The sequence below is a fragment of the Equus quagga genome, chromosome 6 (genome assembly GCF_021613505.1).
Source record: "Equus quagga isolate Etosha38 chromosome 6, UCLA_HA_Equagga_1.0, whole genome shotgun sequence".
Classification (NCBI taxonomy): domain Eukaryota; kingdom Metazoa; phylum Chordata; class Mammalia; order Perissodactyla; family Equidae; genus Equus; species Equus quagga.
Window position 1 is genome coordinate 62,498,469 of NC_060272.1, and position 13,132 is coordinate 62,511,600.

At 45.3% G+C, this 13,132-nt stretch overlaps 1 protein-coding gene across 1 annotated transcript in view; it reads left to right on the plus strand.

The window, feature by feature from the left end:
* The first annotated feature begins 11,597 nt into the window (after window positions 1–11,597).
* SERPINE3 (serpin family E member 3) overlaps window positions 11,598–13,132 on the plus strand; it is a 31,285-nt gene continuing 29,750 nt past the window's right edge. The window contains exon 1 of the mRNA XM_046664280.1: window positions 11,598–11,775. Within this exon, the coding sequence (XP_046520236.1) occupies window positions 11,598–11,775 (178 nt within the window). The remainder of the gene's footprint in view (window positions 11,776–13,132) is intronic.

Sequence of the window (13,132 nt, forward strand, 5' to 3'; positions counted from 1 at the left end):
CAGCACACGGAACCCCAGGGCTGGGGGTGGGGGGAAGGAGGCTGCCTCTGTCAGGCAGGCCACAGCTCACAGCTTCCCCACCTGGCTGCATGGACCAGCTGCCTGCAGCCTGCGATGAGGAGCCAGGAGACCCCACCTTACAAAGGAGCCACCTGGGAAACCGAGGGCAAAGCTTTTAAAGTATGTCTTTTTCCTTATTTGTATAATGGCTAAAATACCTCCTAAGGAAGAAGCTCTTGAATAAAAAGACCTATGTAGTAATTTGAACTCCTTGACATTGGGCGGGAGGGGTGACAAGGCGTCCATTAAAAGAGTTATTTGTCCTTTCATTCATTCATTCATTCATTCATTCATTCTTTTTTCTCAGAATTGGGAATACAATTGTGAACAAGAAAAAACTTCCCCCATCCCAAAGGAGTACAGTGTCCAGAAAATCCAAAGCCAGACTACCAGCGCCCAATACAATCAGCTCACCATTATTCTCCTAAGAACTTCTGGTAGCATTTTCTTCAACGAAATGCTCCCAAATGATGATGGCACTGCCCTGCTCCCAGGATGAGAAGCCGAGTGTACTGGAAAATGCGAAAGAACCTAAATACATACAGAGGCAAGCAATCGGTGGTGGGGGAGACCCGCTGTCCAGTCTGTGATAGGAGAAATGGGTTTTTGTAAAGGATGCCTCGTCCTACATTTTAACAGGCGTGAAGAAAAACTGGTTTGCTGTGCTTAAAACTGATAAACAGGATTTTCCACCAAAAACTTCCTTTGTTCGTAAACATGTTTTTCTCAAAAGTAGTTAGAGTTGTAAACACATTTACTCCATTACCGATTAGCATATGGCTACCTCCATCCAAGGAGGTTAACATCTGCTGTACCGCAAAGTCATAAACATGTTTTGGATGGTACAGAAAAATTACAGAGTATATGCTAAGTTGAGGCAAGTCACAAAGAACTTATACAGCCAGTGATGTCATGGCTTATGTAATTTGGGGTACAACCAATATGGCGGATGTAACTGCAAACCAGTAGACTGTGAGGGGAACTCACAGTGCCCAGGCTCCCCAGTTGGCATATAGTCCCAGCTGCCAGACCACGTGAGCACCAACAACTCCCTGCCTCTTCCAGCATGTCCTGAGAAGGTTAAGGTCCACCAAATGCTGACTATAAGGAACTCCTGCCTCGGGGGAAGATGGAGACCAAGACCTCTGCCAGGAGAGACCCTAGAGAAGGCGGCTGAGACTAGTGGTGGCCAAAGCCCTCAGTGAATGAGGGCTCTTGGCCAGTGCTGGGCAGGTGGGCGTGGCTTCCAGCCCCACCCTCTCTTGCTGGCCCACAAGGAAGGAAATAAAGGCCTGAACCCTGATTAGGCTAAGTGGTGTTTGTGCCGGGTGGTTCCTATGCCCTCATATCTTGAACCTGGAATCATGCTTTGATTTGAGGTGTAATTCCTCAGAATAAATCATCATCATATGCACCGCCAAGCTGAGGGGAATCTGAGGGGAGCCCACCAGGCATGAAATTCCCCCATTTCTTCACGAGCAACCACGTTCGGGCACTGTTGGAGTGAGGCAGCTCCAAGGGGAGATGCAGTGGGCCTCTAAGGTGTGATATCTTCCCCAAGGAACAAACTTTGTGATAGGCCCTGACCTGTCCACCCAGATCCCCCCACACTACACCCTCAGCTAAGGGGCCAGCAGGACTAAGAGACCTCCATCACCCAAGAGGCCAGCCCTCCAGCCTCCCTCGGAGGCCTCCCCAGATCTGCCTGTCTGCAGCCCAGCGCCACACCCCTCTTCCCAGTTGGCTTACTGGGTTCGGAACACTGGGGCACTGAATTGGTGCTTTTTTGTCGTTGCAGTTCACACGGACATTTTATCTATGGCTTGTGCATCCAGAAACAGTTCAGAACAGTGCTAGCGTGTGAGGTTTCTTTGCGCTGCCGGGTTCCCAGCACTCACAGACTCTCTCCTCCTCCGCTCCACTGCCAACCAACCGCATCATTATCTCAACCACTATCACTATTGTGTTGAAAATAGAAATACTAAAGTTTCAAAATCTCACTCCCACACACGCCCACCTCCTCTCACCTCCTGATCTCCTGTAGGGGAATGTTCACAGAAAGAGCGTTTTGGGAAATCTGCCTCTGCTTTTGTAACATCCTCCTTATAATGTCACTTCGGGGCCTCGCTGCCATGTCTCAGCAGCAGACTCAAAGATGGGGGTTCGGCCTCCCTGGTACCCACTTGGGGCTGCTCTGAGAGCTGGCTCCCCGAGGGCAGGACATGAACCCCACACCCTACAGGGCGGCTTTTCGGTGTCAGAGCTTTCACAAAATGCTTTAAACTTGTTTTAATTGTTGCTCTCTCCATCTCCCACCCCCTCCCTCTTCCCCCTCCTCTCCCTGCCAAAAAAAAATAAGTGATAATTTGCTTTAATGTACAATTTGAACATAGAATGAGAATTGATTGCGTTGAGTTATCCACGTGGCATCCTGCTCACAGGCTGTTCCCTGGAGTCCTCAGGGTCTGCCCAGGAACCACATACCCCTCTCCCCAAGCGCCAAGCCCTCCTTCTAGCAGAACTTGCCTAAAGCCGCCACTTAAAGATTTGCCAGCATCCCCGTCCTTGCTCCCAGTCACAAGCCTCCGCTCAGCTTCTTAGTGGCTCATGACTTTTTCTCAGATTGTGGCCTCCATGTGACCAGCACCAGACATTCGTGGTTGGCTTGAGCCACCAGGACGGTGTGAGAAATGAAGAGAACACAGCCGTGTGGCCTCCAGTGGAATCACAGCCACAGCAAGGGCCAGACTCAGCCCAGTGGCATCAGCTGAGAGCTCCCTCTCCGGGCTCAGCTCTCAGGGCCACCTGGGTGTGTGCATGATCCATCAGTCTCCTCAGTGCATGTTAATTGATTTGGGCAGCGTGCCCACATGGCTGTCCAGCTGTGTCATCTTGCAGCCAGCAGCGTCCTGCACTTGGTGGGTTCACCGGAGGCCATTGGAGTTTTCAGCGCTGAGCCAGAAGGTTCCTTTGAGACAGTTCACGCTACTTCAGGGATGGCAAATACACTTCCCCCCTAGTCTACTGTGGACTGAATGTTCATCCCCCTCCCCAAATTCATGTATTGAAGCCTAAATCCCCACTCTGATGGTATTAGGAGGTGGAGACTTTGGGAGGTAATTAGGTCACGAGAGTGAAGCTCTCATGAATGGTATTAGTGCCTTTATGACAAGAGACACCAGAGGGATGCTCTCCCTTCCTCTGCTGTGTGAGGACACCAGGAGAAGGCAGCCAGCTGCAAAGCAGGAAGCGGGCTCTCACCAGACACCAGATTTGCTGGCACCTTGATCTTGGACTTCCAGCCTCCAGAACAGTGAGAGATAAATTTCTGTCGTCTAAGCCCCCAGTCTGTGGTATTCTCTTGTAGCAGCTTGAACTGACTGAGACATGGACCAACTATGATAAATTAGAAGTGGCCCCCTCAAGTCCCACTCTGAGAAGCCTTGTAGGTCAAGGCCAAGCTCGCAGGAAACACTGTTGTAATAAGTCAGTGATGCCCACAGCTCCATGGGTGAGGGAAAAAGGCACATGTCCTGGGCTTGCAGCTCCTGGGTTAATTTTTCCTAATAATTACACCTGCCAATTCTCACAGTGATGCTGGCTTAGAGAGGAATATAGCCTCTCCTATCTAGTTTTCCCAGCCTGAATGCTGGAGAAGAAAACATGGGATAGTCCCAGCTCTCTCTTCTGTTCTTCTTTTTCTTTTTCTTTTTTTTGCTGAGGAAGATTTGCCCTGAGCTAACATCTGTGCCAATTTTTCTCTATTTTGTATATGGGTCACCACCACAGCATGGCTGCTGACAAGTGGTGTAGGTCTGAGCCCGGGAATCGCATCCAGGCCACTGAAGTGGAGCACACCAAACTTAACCAGTAGGCCATGGGACCAGCCCCTGTTTTTCATTTTTTAAATCCAATTGTATAAAAATGGCCAAAATGCTAATTATTCAGAAATACATGAGAAAGTAACACTGAAAGCAACATATAAAGAACCAGAACATTCAAATACAATTTGGTGCCTTTTTTCTATTTTCAACCTTAGTTACTCTCTGCTTAATTTGCTCCGTTTTCAGGATTATTCTCCAGGCTAAGTAGTAATTGCTTTTAGCTTATCCCAAACCCTTATTTGGAGCCAGCTTTGAGGAAGAATTACTGTTCACACTGATTCTGGTACCAACTGGACTACAGAGCCCTGGGCTGAGCATTGGAGCTCATCAGTATGCACAAATCCATGACTTGCTCTGAGCATATGGCCCAGCATTTGGATTGTCCCCAAGCCCCTTCCATCTCTTTGCCTTAGCACTTAGTCTCTTCCTTCTAATTCATGGCACATGGCTTCTCGCACCATATCTACACTTTAAGCTTCTCACAGCCACAAATATCACTCTTCCCAATCAGAACAAAAATAAGAGGGGGAAAAAATCACCATTAATCCCTCTAGCATCTGCCCAGCACTGCTTCTATTCATGACATCCACCCTCCATTAGAACCTTCGAGACATGGCAACCATGTGTTGGTCAATCACCTACTTCCCTTTGACTCTTGCAAACATTTACCATTGTGCATTCTGTAAATTTGACATAGAAAAAAAGGATGGAGAGTTGAAAAGACAAGTCACAAACTGGGAGAAAATATTTGAAAAACACATCTAATAAAGGAGTGTAACCCAAATACACAAAGAATGCTTTAAATTCAAAAATAAGAAAACAAACAGACACACTGACAACAGCAAATGCTGGTGAGGATGTGGAGCAATAGCAACTCTTATTCGTTGCTGGTGGGAATCCAAAATGGTACAGCCACTTTGGAAGACAGTTTGGCAGTTTCTTACAAAATTAAACATTCTCTTACCATACAATCCAGCATTCATGCTCCTAAGTATTTACTCAGTGCAGTTGAAAACTTATGTACGTACAAAAACCACACACAAATTCATAAGTAACTTTATTCACAATTGCCAAAAACTAGGAGCAATCAAGATGTCCTTCAATAGGTTAATGGATAAATAAACGGTGGTGCATCCATACAATGTCCACAAAAAGACAGGGAGGAATCTGAAATGCATATTACAAAGTGAAAGAACCCAATCTGAAAAGGCTACATACTGCATGATTCCAACTGTATGACATTCTGTAAAATGTCTGGTAAAACTATAGAGACAGTGAAAAGGTCAGTGGTTGCCAGAGTTGGAGGTTGGCAATGGGGAAGGATGACTAGGTAAAGCACAGAGGATTTTTAGGGCAATGAAACTATTCCATATATTACCATAATGGTGGATACACAATATTATACGTTTGACAAAAGCCATAGAACTTTGGGCCGGCCCAGTGGTGTAGTGGTTAAGTTCACACACTCTGCTTCGGCAGCCTAGAGTTCGAAGGTTCAGATCCTGGGCACAGACCTAGCACTGCTGGTCAAGCCCCGCTATGGCGACATCCCACATAAAATACAGGAAGATGAGCACAGATGTTAGCTCAGCGACAATACACCTGAAGCAAAAAGAGGAAGATTGGCAACAGATGTTAGCCCAGGGCCAATCTTCCTCACACAGACACAAAAAAGCCATAGAACTATACAACACATAGAATGACCCTTAATGTAAACTATGGACTTCAGTTAATAATGTATCAAGTATAACAAATGTATCACAGCAATGAAACATATTAGTAATTGGGGAGCTTGGTGGGGGGGATTGTTTGATGAAGGGTTTTTTGGGAACTCTCTGTATTGCACGCTTAATTTTTCCAGAAACCTAAACCTACTTTTAAAAATAGTTGATTAATTTTCTTAAATGACAATAAAGTATAAAACACATGAATTTAATCAAGAGTACATACAAGTGCTCTTTTTTTAAACTTTAACATTTTCTTAAAATAGTCTATTATAAAAGATGATTTTAATAAATGAAAAGACATTCTATAGTCTTAGATGAGATGATTTAATATTATTAAGACATTAATTCTTTCCAGATTAATCTATATATTCCATGCCATCATAATCAAATTTTAGTTGGATTTTTGAGGTACTTAATAAACTTACTTTAATATTGACTTGGAGGGATAAAAGTCTATGGAAAGCTGAATAAACCTTTAAAAAGAATAGTAAAGAGAAGGAACTTGCCCTATCACGTAATTAGATATATTTTAAAGCCATAGTAATGAAAACAGTTTGATAAAGACAAATCAGTCAATGGAAGGTAGCAGAGATCTCAGAGACATACCCCTCTGTATATGGGGACTTAACATCCGAGAAAAGGGGCACATCAAATAAATGGGAAAGAATAAATTAAATACATCAGAATTGAGGATTTCTTTTCAGCAAAAGACATCATGATGATAGTTAATGGATAATGGGCAGAAAGGGAGAAGATATTTGCAATATCTACAATTGACAAAGGATTTATGCTATATACGGACTGCAAATCGACAAGAAAGAATCCCAACCACAATATGGAAAAATGGAGAAAGGATAGGAATAGGTAATTTCACAAGAGGAAACAAAAATAAAAAGCATACAACGAGATGCTCAGAATCGCTACCGATCATCCACATGCAAAGCAACACAAGGCAATACAGTTTTGCACCTATTACCAGAAAAATAAGCCAGCTGGGAAGTACCGAGTATTGGCGGGGATGGGCGTGTTTTGGAGTATAGATGAACGTTGATCTTCCAGAACTTAGTCTGCAGCCATATATCTTACGATCCCTAAATTCTCTTCCTGAGGATGTTATCCAGAAAATTCCCACACAGTCCACAAGACAGCATGTACAAAGATGTCCAAGAGCTGTTTGTTTTGGCAAGGAGTTGGAGGCAACCTGGACATTCATCGCCCGAAGAATGGATAAAGATAACGTGGTAGCTGCACCCCATGGAGAATCACCCAGCAGTTGGAAGCAAGGAATGGATGTATTCATAGCACCACATGGATGGATCTTAAAAATGCAGTGTTTATTGAGAAGCATTAGGGAACATGAAATGTAGAACATAAAATCATGTATGTAAGTCTAAAACGCATGCACACAAAACAACAATACACATTTTTCAAGAGCACATTCCTAAAAGAGACGAGGAGGGGTCTTGCGTGGGCTGGTGCAATGATATAGCATGAACTGAGAAGGGTTAGCTCACCCCTCTGCACCTGAGGTCACGACAACACTGAATGACTTATTTTTCACAAGTTAGATAAAAATTAGCTCTGAATTCAAGTCCAGTGCCCCTTGTCCAACCTTTTTCTTACAAGACATCCAAAAAGACACTTTTGGATAAAACAGCACAGATTCACATCCTAGCCATTTACATGGTGACTCTTAGAGCCCCTTCCTGTGCGAGCATGAAAGTGACCTCAATGGTGCTTTCTTCAGATAAAAGGGAGGGATTGGGGCATAATCCAAAGAACAAGCCATTTTTAGCCTTTCCTCCTTATCAGGTACCGGGCTAGGTGCTTCATAGAAGCCGTCTCATCTAAGCTTCACAGTGAGAGGTAGGTATTATAATGCCCACTTCACAGAAGTGCTAACTAAAGCTCAGGGCGGTTCAGTGACTTACCCAAGGTCCACAGTTAGTAAGAAGCAGTGATTGAAGCCAGGCCTTTGTGCTATCTCCACTATGCCATACTGAAAGGCAGGAAGGTCTAGCTGCTCATTTTGAGTCCCTGCACTGGGCACCCAGGAAGACTTAAGGGCCAGGTTGTAGGCATCAGCTGTGGCAGCAAGAAGCCCAGAGGTGGCCCCCTCCATCTTCTCCCCTTGGAAGGATGGGTGGGCACAGTTTCCCCTGAAGGACTCGCCAGTTTCATTGGGTTCCGCAGCACCGTGTGCTGGGGTCCCTTGCGCGCTCTCTGGCTTGGTCTAGTGGGGCCCTGCAGCTTCTTTCCTTGGTTTCCATGTCTCTATCGGTCAGTGTGCTCTCTTTCCACGGCCAACTCCTCAAGGGCAGAGACGGTGGGGACTCTCTCCACACAACCCCAGACAAGCAGCCCACACAGCAAAGAGGAGCTGTCTGTGTCTTACTTAGGTTCCAACCTAATTAAAATGCAGTGCTTCTATCTATCACATTAGTTTGGTAGTCCTCTGGGTTTGAAAGTGATTTGTTTGTGCCTGTAAGAAATCAGGTTGTGACAAATTAAAGATCATGATTAAAAAGGTGCTGCACCTCTGAGCAGTCTGTCTCCAGGTGATGTGTAACCAACATCCCAGCAAGGTAGAAACAAGCATATTCATCTCTGCCTACCAGTCAGAGAACACACTGACTGACCCAGGTGCACAGCTGAGCACACCAAAGAAAATTAGCTGTAGTTCATCTTTCATTCATTCACACTTTGAAATGTTTAACCTATACAGGAAATGGTTTTGTATGTTAAGTTTCTCTAGCATATTTTATCTTGAGAATGGATTTTAAAAGCAATTTAGAATGATCATTTCTTAGAGTTAGGAAGGAATGTTCCTAGAAGTCACATAGCCTGAACTTTTTCCAATTTGGGAATCTTTTTACAAGCATCTCCCCAACCCCACCACTGGCAAACAGTAAATCAGCTTCTGCTCAGATAATGGCAGTCACAGGGGACTCACAATATTGGGAGACAGCCTCTGGAAGTTACCATGGTCCTCCTCACGGTCGGCTCTTTTTCTTAAAACTGTCAGCACAGGGGCCAGCCCAGTGGCATAGAGGTTAAGTTCTCATGCTCCGCTTCTGTGACCCGGGGTTCTCCGAGTCGGATCCAGTGCGGACTTATGTGCCACTCATCAAGCCATGCTGTAGCATGCCCCACATACAAGATAGCTCAGGGCAAATCTTCATGATAAAAAAGAACCGTCAGCATAAACATCAAAAGTCAGCTGTCAGTGGACAAGACTCTAGGTCCCATAAGAACTGGGCTGAGGTTGCTGGTTCATTGCTACGTCCACAGGACCCAGCATAGCACCTTGGAACCTAAGAAGCAAGCAAGAGATAGTTGATGGATGGATGGATGGATGGATGGATGGATGGATGGATAGATGGATGGAATGTCCTCGCTAGGAGCTATAGAATAAGCTGTATATATTTATCCTCTCATCATACTGAGCCCAAGGAATGCAATACTGCACTTAGATCTAAATTACGGATTTGGGGAGATCTCATGTGAAACAGTTATAGAGCTGTAACCATCCTAAGACCTGTAAACTATCCCAGGCTTGAGTGTCAGCAATAAAACTCTGCTTTAAAGTGAATTACTAAAGTGACTAGTGGTCAGATGAAAAACAGTCTCATTCATTTTTAACACTAACAGGTGCCTGAGAGATAATTACTAAGAATTGAATTCATTTCCAAATGTCTTCTTCTTCTTTTTTTAAATCTTTAACAATATATAACCTTTCATCTATTTTGAACTTAATGCAACACCTAAGACCTTAACAGAAATGTATGTAATGCTGAATTGGTCACAAGGACAGACCCTTGACAGAATCTGTTTATACTTTCCCAAAACATGCATTTACTCATTAATGACATGGTCTCCTTCTCAAATTAAGTCATTGAATTTATTAACTGTGGTATCTGAGAAGAACAAGATCATTAATAGTGCTTATGTTACATATAAATAAATGAGTACATTCACTTTTATTAATAATAAATAAGGCAAGTCACACTGTCCCAATCTGATTGTGCCACATCTTGCATTGCTTTCTTTCTCTTTTGCAGAATTTCATTTGCTAAAAGTTTCAAGTGCCCAATGACTGATCTATTGTTTCCTTCACAGGAGGAGGGGAGAAGCATTAGGTACCTGGTACCCAGCAAAAGCCCTAACGGCAGAGTTATCAGTGGAATTCCTCAAAGTGACAAAGGGCTAGATGAGGGGTTCCTTGCTGGTACAACCAGGTCACAAGCCTAAGAAGGCTTGACGGGTGTGGCTGGCTCCCTCCCCAAGGTCCGCTCTGTTTCCGATCAGGGCTTTGCTGCGCTCCTTCCCCTGGCTCTCTGCAGGACCTCAGGCTCCAGGAATTTGGACCGAGTGGCAGAGACATCGCCGACAGAGACGGCAATTGCCAGCTTCCTCCCTGTGCTGTCTTGTGATTCAAAGCAGATTCGGCTCCACTTTTTTAAAAGGGGAGCATGTTAATGCTGGAGACCCACAAGAACAGAATCAAGCAAGGAAACACAACAGTGCCACACGAGAGTCCGTGAGTAAGCAGCTCCTCTACAGTGAACCATGGTGGGGATTTGGTCATGGGGAGCCCAGGGGCATGAAGGTCTGATAGTTGAGTGTCCTTGTGGGAGGTTATAGCTGCTGCCAGAGTACCGGGACTGGCTCATTTCACAAATGACTCTAGGCTGAGATCTGCTTCCTCCAAACACACACACAGAAAGACACCCACACACACGCACATGCCCACCCCTAGGATGCCAAGTCATCCAAGCGCTGCATTTGTGCTTGGCTACAGGAAGGAAGAGTTGGGGAAAAGAGGATGCTTTTCCATTGTGGGCCTGTATCTGGAGTAAACACGGTTGAGTCCAGTGGGTTTACTTGTAAGCTTCTCATAGGAAGTGACTTTGCACTGGGTCTGGCTCACACCAATCCTGTATGATAGCAAAGTTAGAACACCTGGCAAACATTGCTGCAGGCTGCGTGTGTGGCAGAGTCACTGACAACACTTTTTGCTCTGCTTTTCTCTTCTTTGCATTAACTGCCAGCTAATACTCTCTCTTCCTTTGAGGGGTACGTTTTGTGGTAGGAGCTATATTTGTATAATTCTGCTCTCCGTCAAAGTGTTCTTTTTTGTAAGAATAATTCACATCACAAGAATGCTGATATTCTAGGTACAATCGGCTCATGTATCAATATTTTAATGTGCATTTATGTCTCAATGTTTTATATCCACTCATGGAAGACTAGGACTTGAGTCACAGGCCTGTTTCTTTCCCCATGTGTTTTCTTAAATGATTCACCGAGCTCTCTAAACCGCGTCATCTCTGTATTTGAAATATAATAGCAGCTACCTGTTAAGGTTGTTGTGATGATTAACTGAGAAAATATAAAGTCCTTTTAACACAGTATATTTATTATTATTATTATTAACGGCAGACATGGCACAGCTATAAGCTGGCTGAATACCAAGAAAAATGAGTAGGACGTACTTGTTACATTTCTTTTCCAACATAATGGTTTCCTTCTGGTCTGACTAGGGCCTTGCCCAAGATCACACACCTGGTAAGTGACAGAAGCAGACCTAAAATCCATGTCTTCCAACTCACAGTTTGGTTTCACAGTGAGTATTTCCAATGCAGACACAACAGGATGCAGTAACGCAGCCGGGTGCAGGGTGAGCCTGGAGGTGGGTAACCAAGATGGCTGACTGAACATCTCCCTTGGCCATTCCCAGCCCCTGAACACAGAGCCAGGATGGCACAGTTCTCTGCAGGATATGACTGCCACTCTCACCTCACCCTGCCTCTCCTCCTTCTGAACTGCAGGAACTCTTCCTGCCTCCATGGGTCCTCTCCTGTTGGCTCTCTTCCTCCTTCACTCCTGCCTCCCGGGAGGAATCAGTGATCTCCGGGAGGACCTGATGTTTCTGAAGACTGAGCACGCACTTCGCCTCTACCGGAGCGTGGCAGCAGAGAGAAGTGGAGACAACCTCGTCATTTCGCCTGTCGGCGTGTCCATCCCTCTAGAGATCCTGCAATTTGGAGCCCAAGGGAACACAGGCCGGCAGCTGGCAGAGGCCCTGGGTTACACGGTCCGTGGTAAGAGGGCTGCTTGCTCTCCTGCTCACTCTGCTGCTCACGCTCATGCTCACACTCTCTCCTACTCCTTCGCACACTCACACTCACTGTGCTCCTCACTCACACTCTCAGGCTGCCTCCGGAGGGGAGAGCTCCCAGCTACCAGGGCGGGCACACAGAGAATAATGACCACTTGGCAGGAATGTAGCAGAATGCACTTAAACTTTGGATCGTGGTTACCCTTGAGGATTTTTAAGGTCCCCTTCTAAGCTCAGGTTCCACGGCAATTTTTCAGTTTTATTTCTCAAGCTCTTTGATAGTGCTTACAAGGTGCCAGGCAGTGTTCAGAGCATCTTGCAAATATTAACTCAATTATTTGTCACAACAACACTATTGAGGTAGGTAATCATATTATCATCCCTATTTTATAGAAGAACATATAGGCACAGAGAGTTTAAGCAACATGCCCAAGTTCACACAGCTAGTATGTGGCAGAGCTGGGATTCCAGCCTAGGCTATCTGGCTCCAGAGCCTATGCTCTTAACCAACCTGCTTTCATAAATCTGTGACCCCTAGCCAGTGCCATATGTAACAACATAATGCTGTGCTTATGCATTTTAGAACAGCTCTGCCTACGGCAGTAAGAGTCCCATGAATGCCAGGTCAGCCACACCCGGCCGGGATTCAGGGTCTCTGGCTCAGTGGCTGACCTCATACCAACCCACCCACTCCACACTAACACAGACACTCACAGACGTAAGTTCTTTTTCTCTATCTTAGAATAAGATGTCAATAAAAAAGGATGGGAGTGACAGTTGTGTAAATTAATATTTTTTAGAAAGTACAGGAACTAATACCAACATGATCTTGGTGACAGCTTCCTTTGGAGCCAGAATCTTGAGTTGCAAGTAAAGGTTAGCTCTCAAGATGTCAGGCCACAAGGCACCAGCTGAGCTTCCCATCTCCCTCCATCCCCACCCTGTCCCCTGGCAAAACAGTCCTCGTGGCCAACAGACAAATATGTTTTCTGTCTGAGGCTATTTGAAGACAGACGTAAGTTATCGAGCTTAATTTTTCTCAGCAAGTGTATCACGGAAATGCACGTGTCCCTGGAGTTATTCTTCAGCCACATTAGATTCAGGGCAATGCAATTCATCAAGTTCTCTTGAGCTCCTGCTGCACGGGCTGGTGCCGTGCCAGGAACTCAGCCTCCAGATATATAAGGAAGCCGCTCAGTCTCATAGGAATGACGCGCATGGCAATACACTCTAACGCAGTGCAGTAAGTGAATTTCTTTGAAATAAGTTAGTACAGAGGAGGGACTGATTTACTCCACTGGCAGATCAGGAAGGCTCCCCAGAAGACATGACACCTGAGA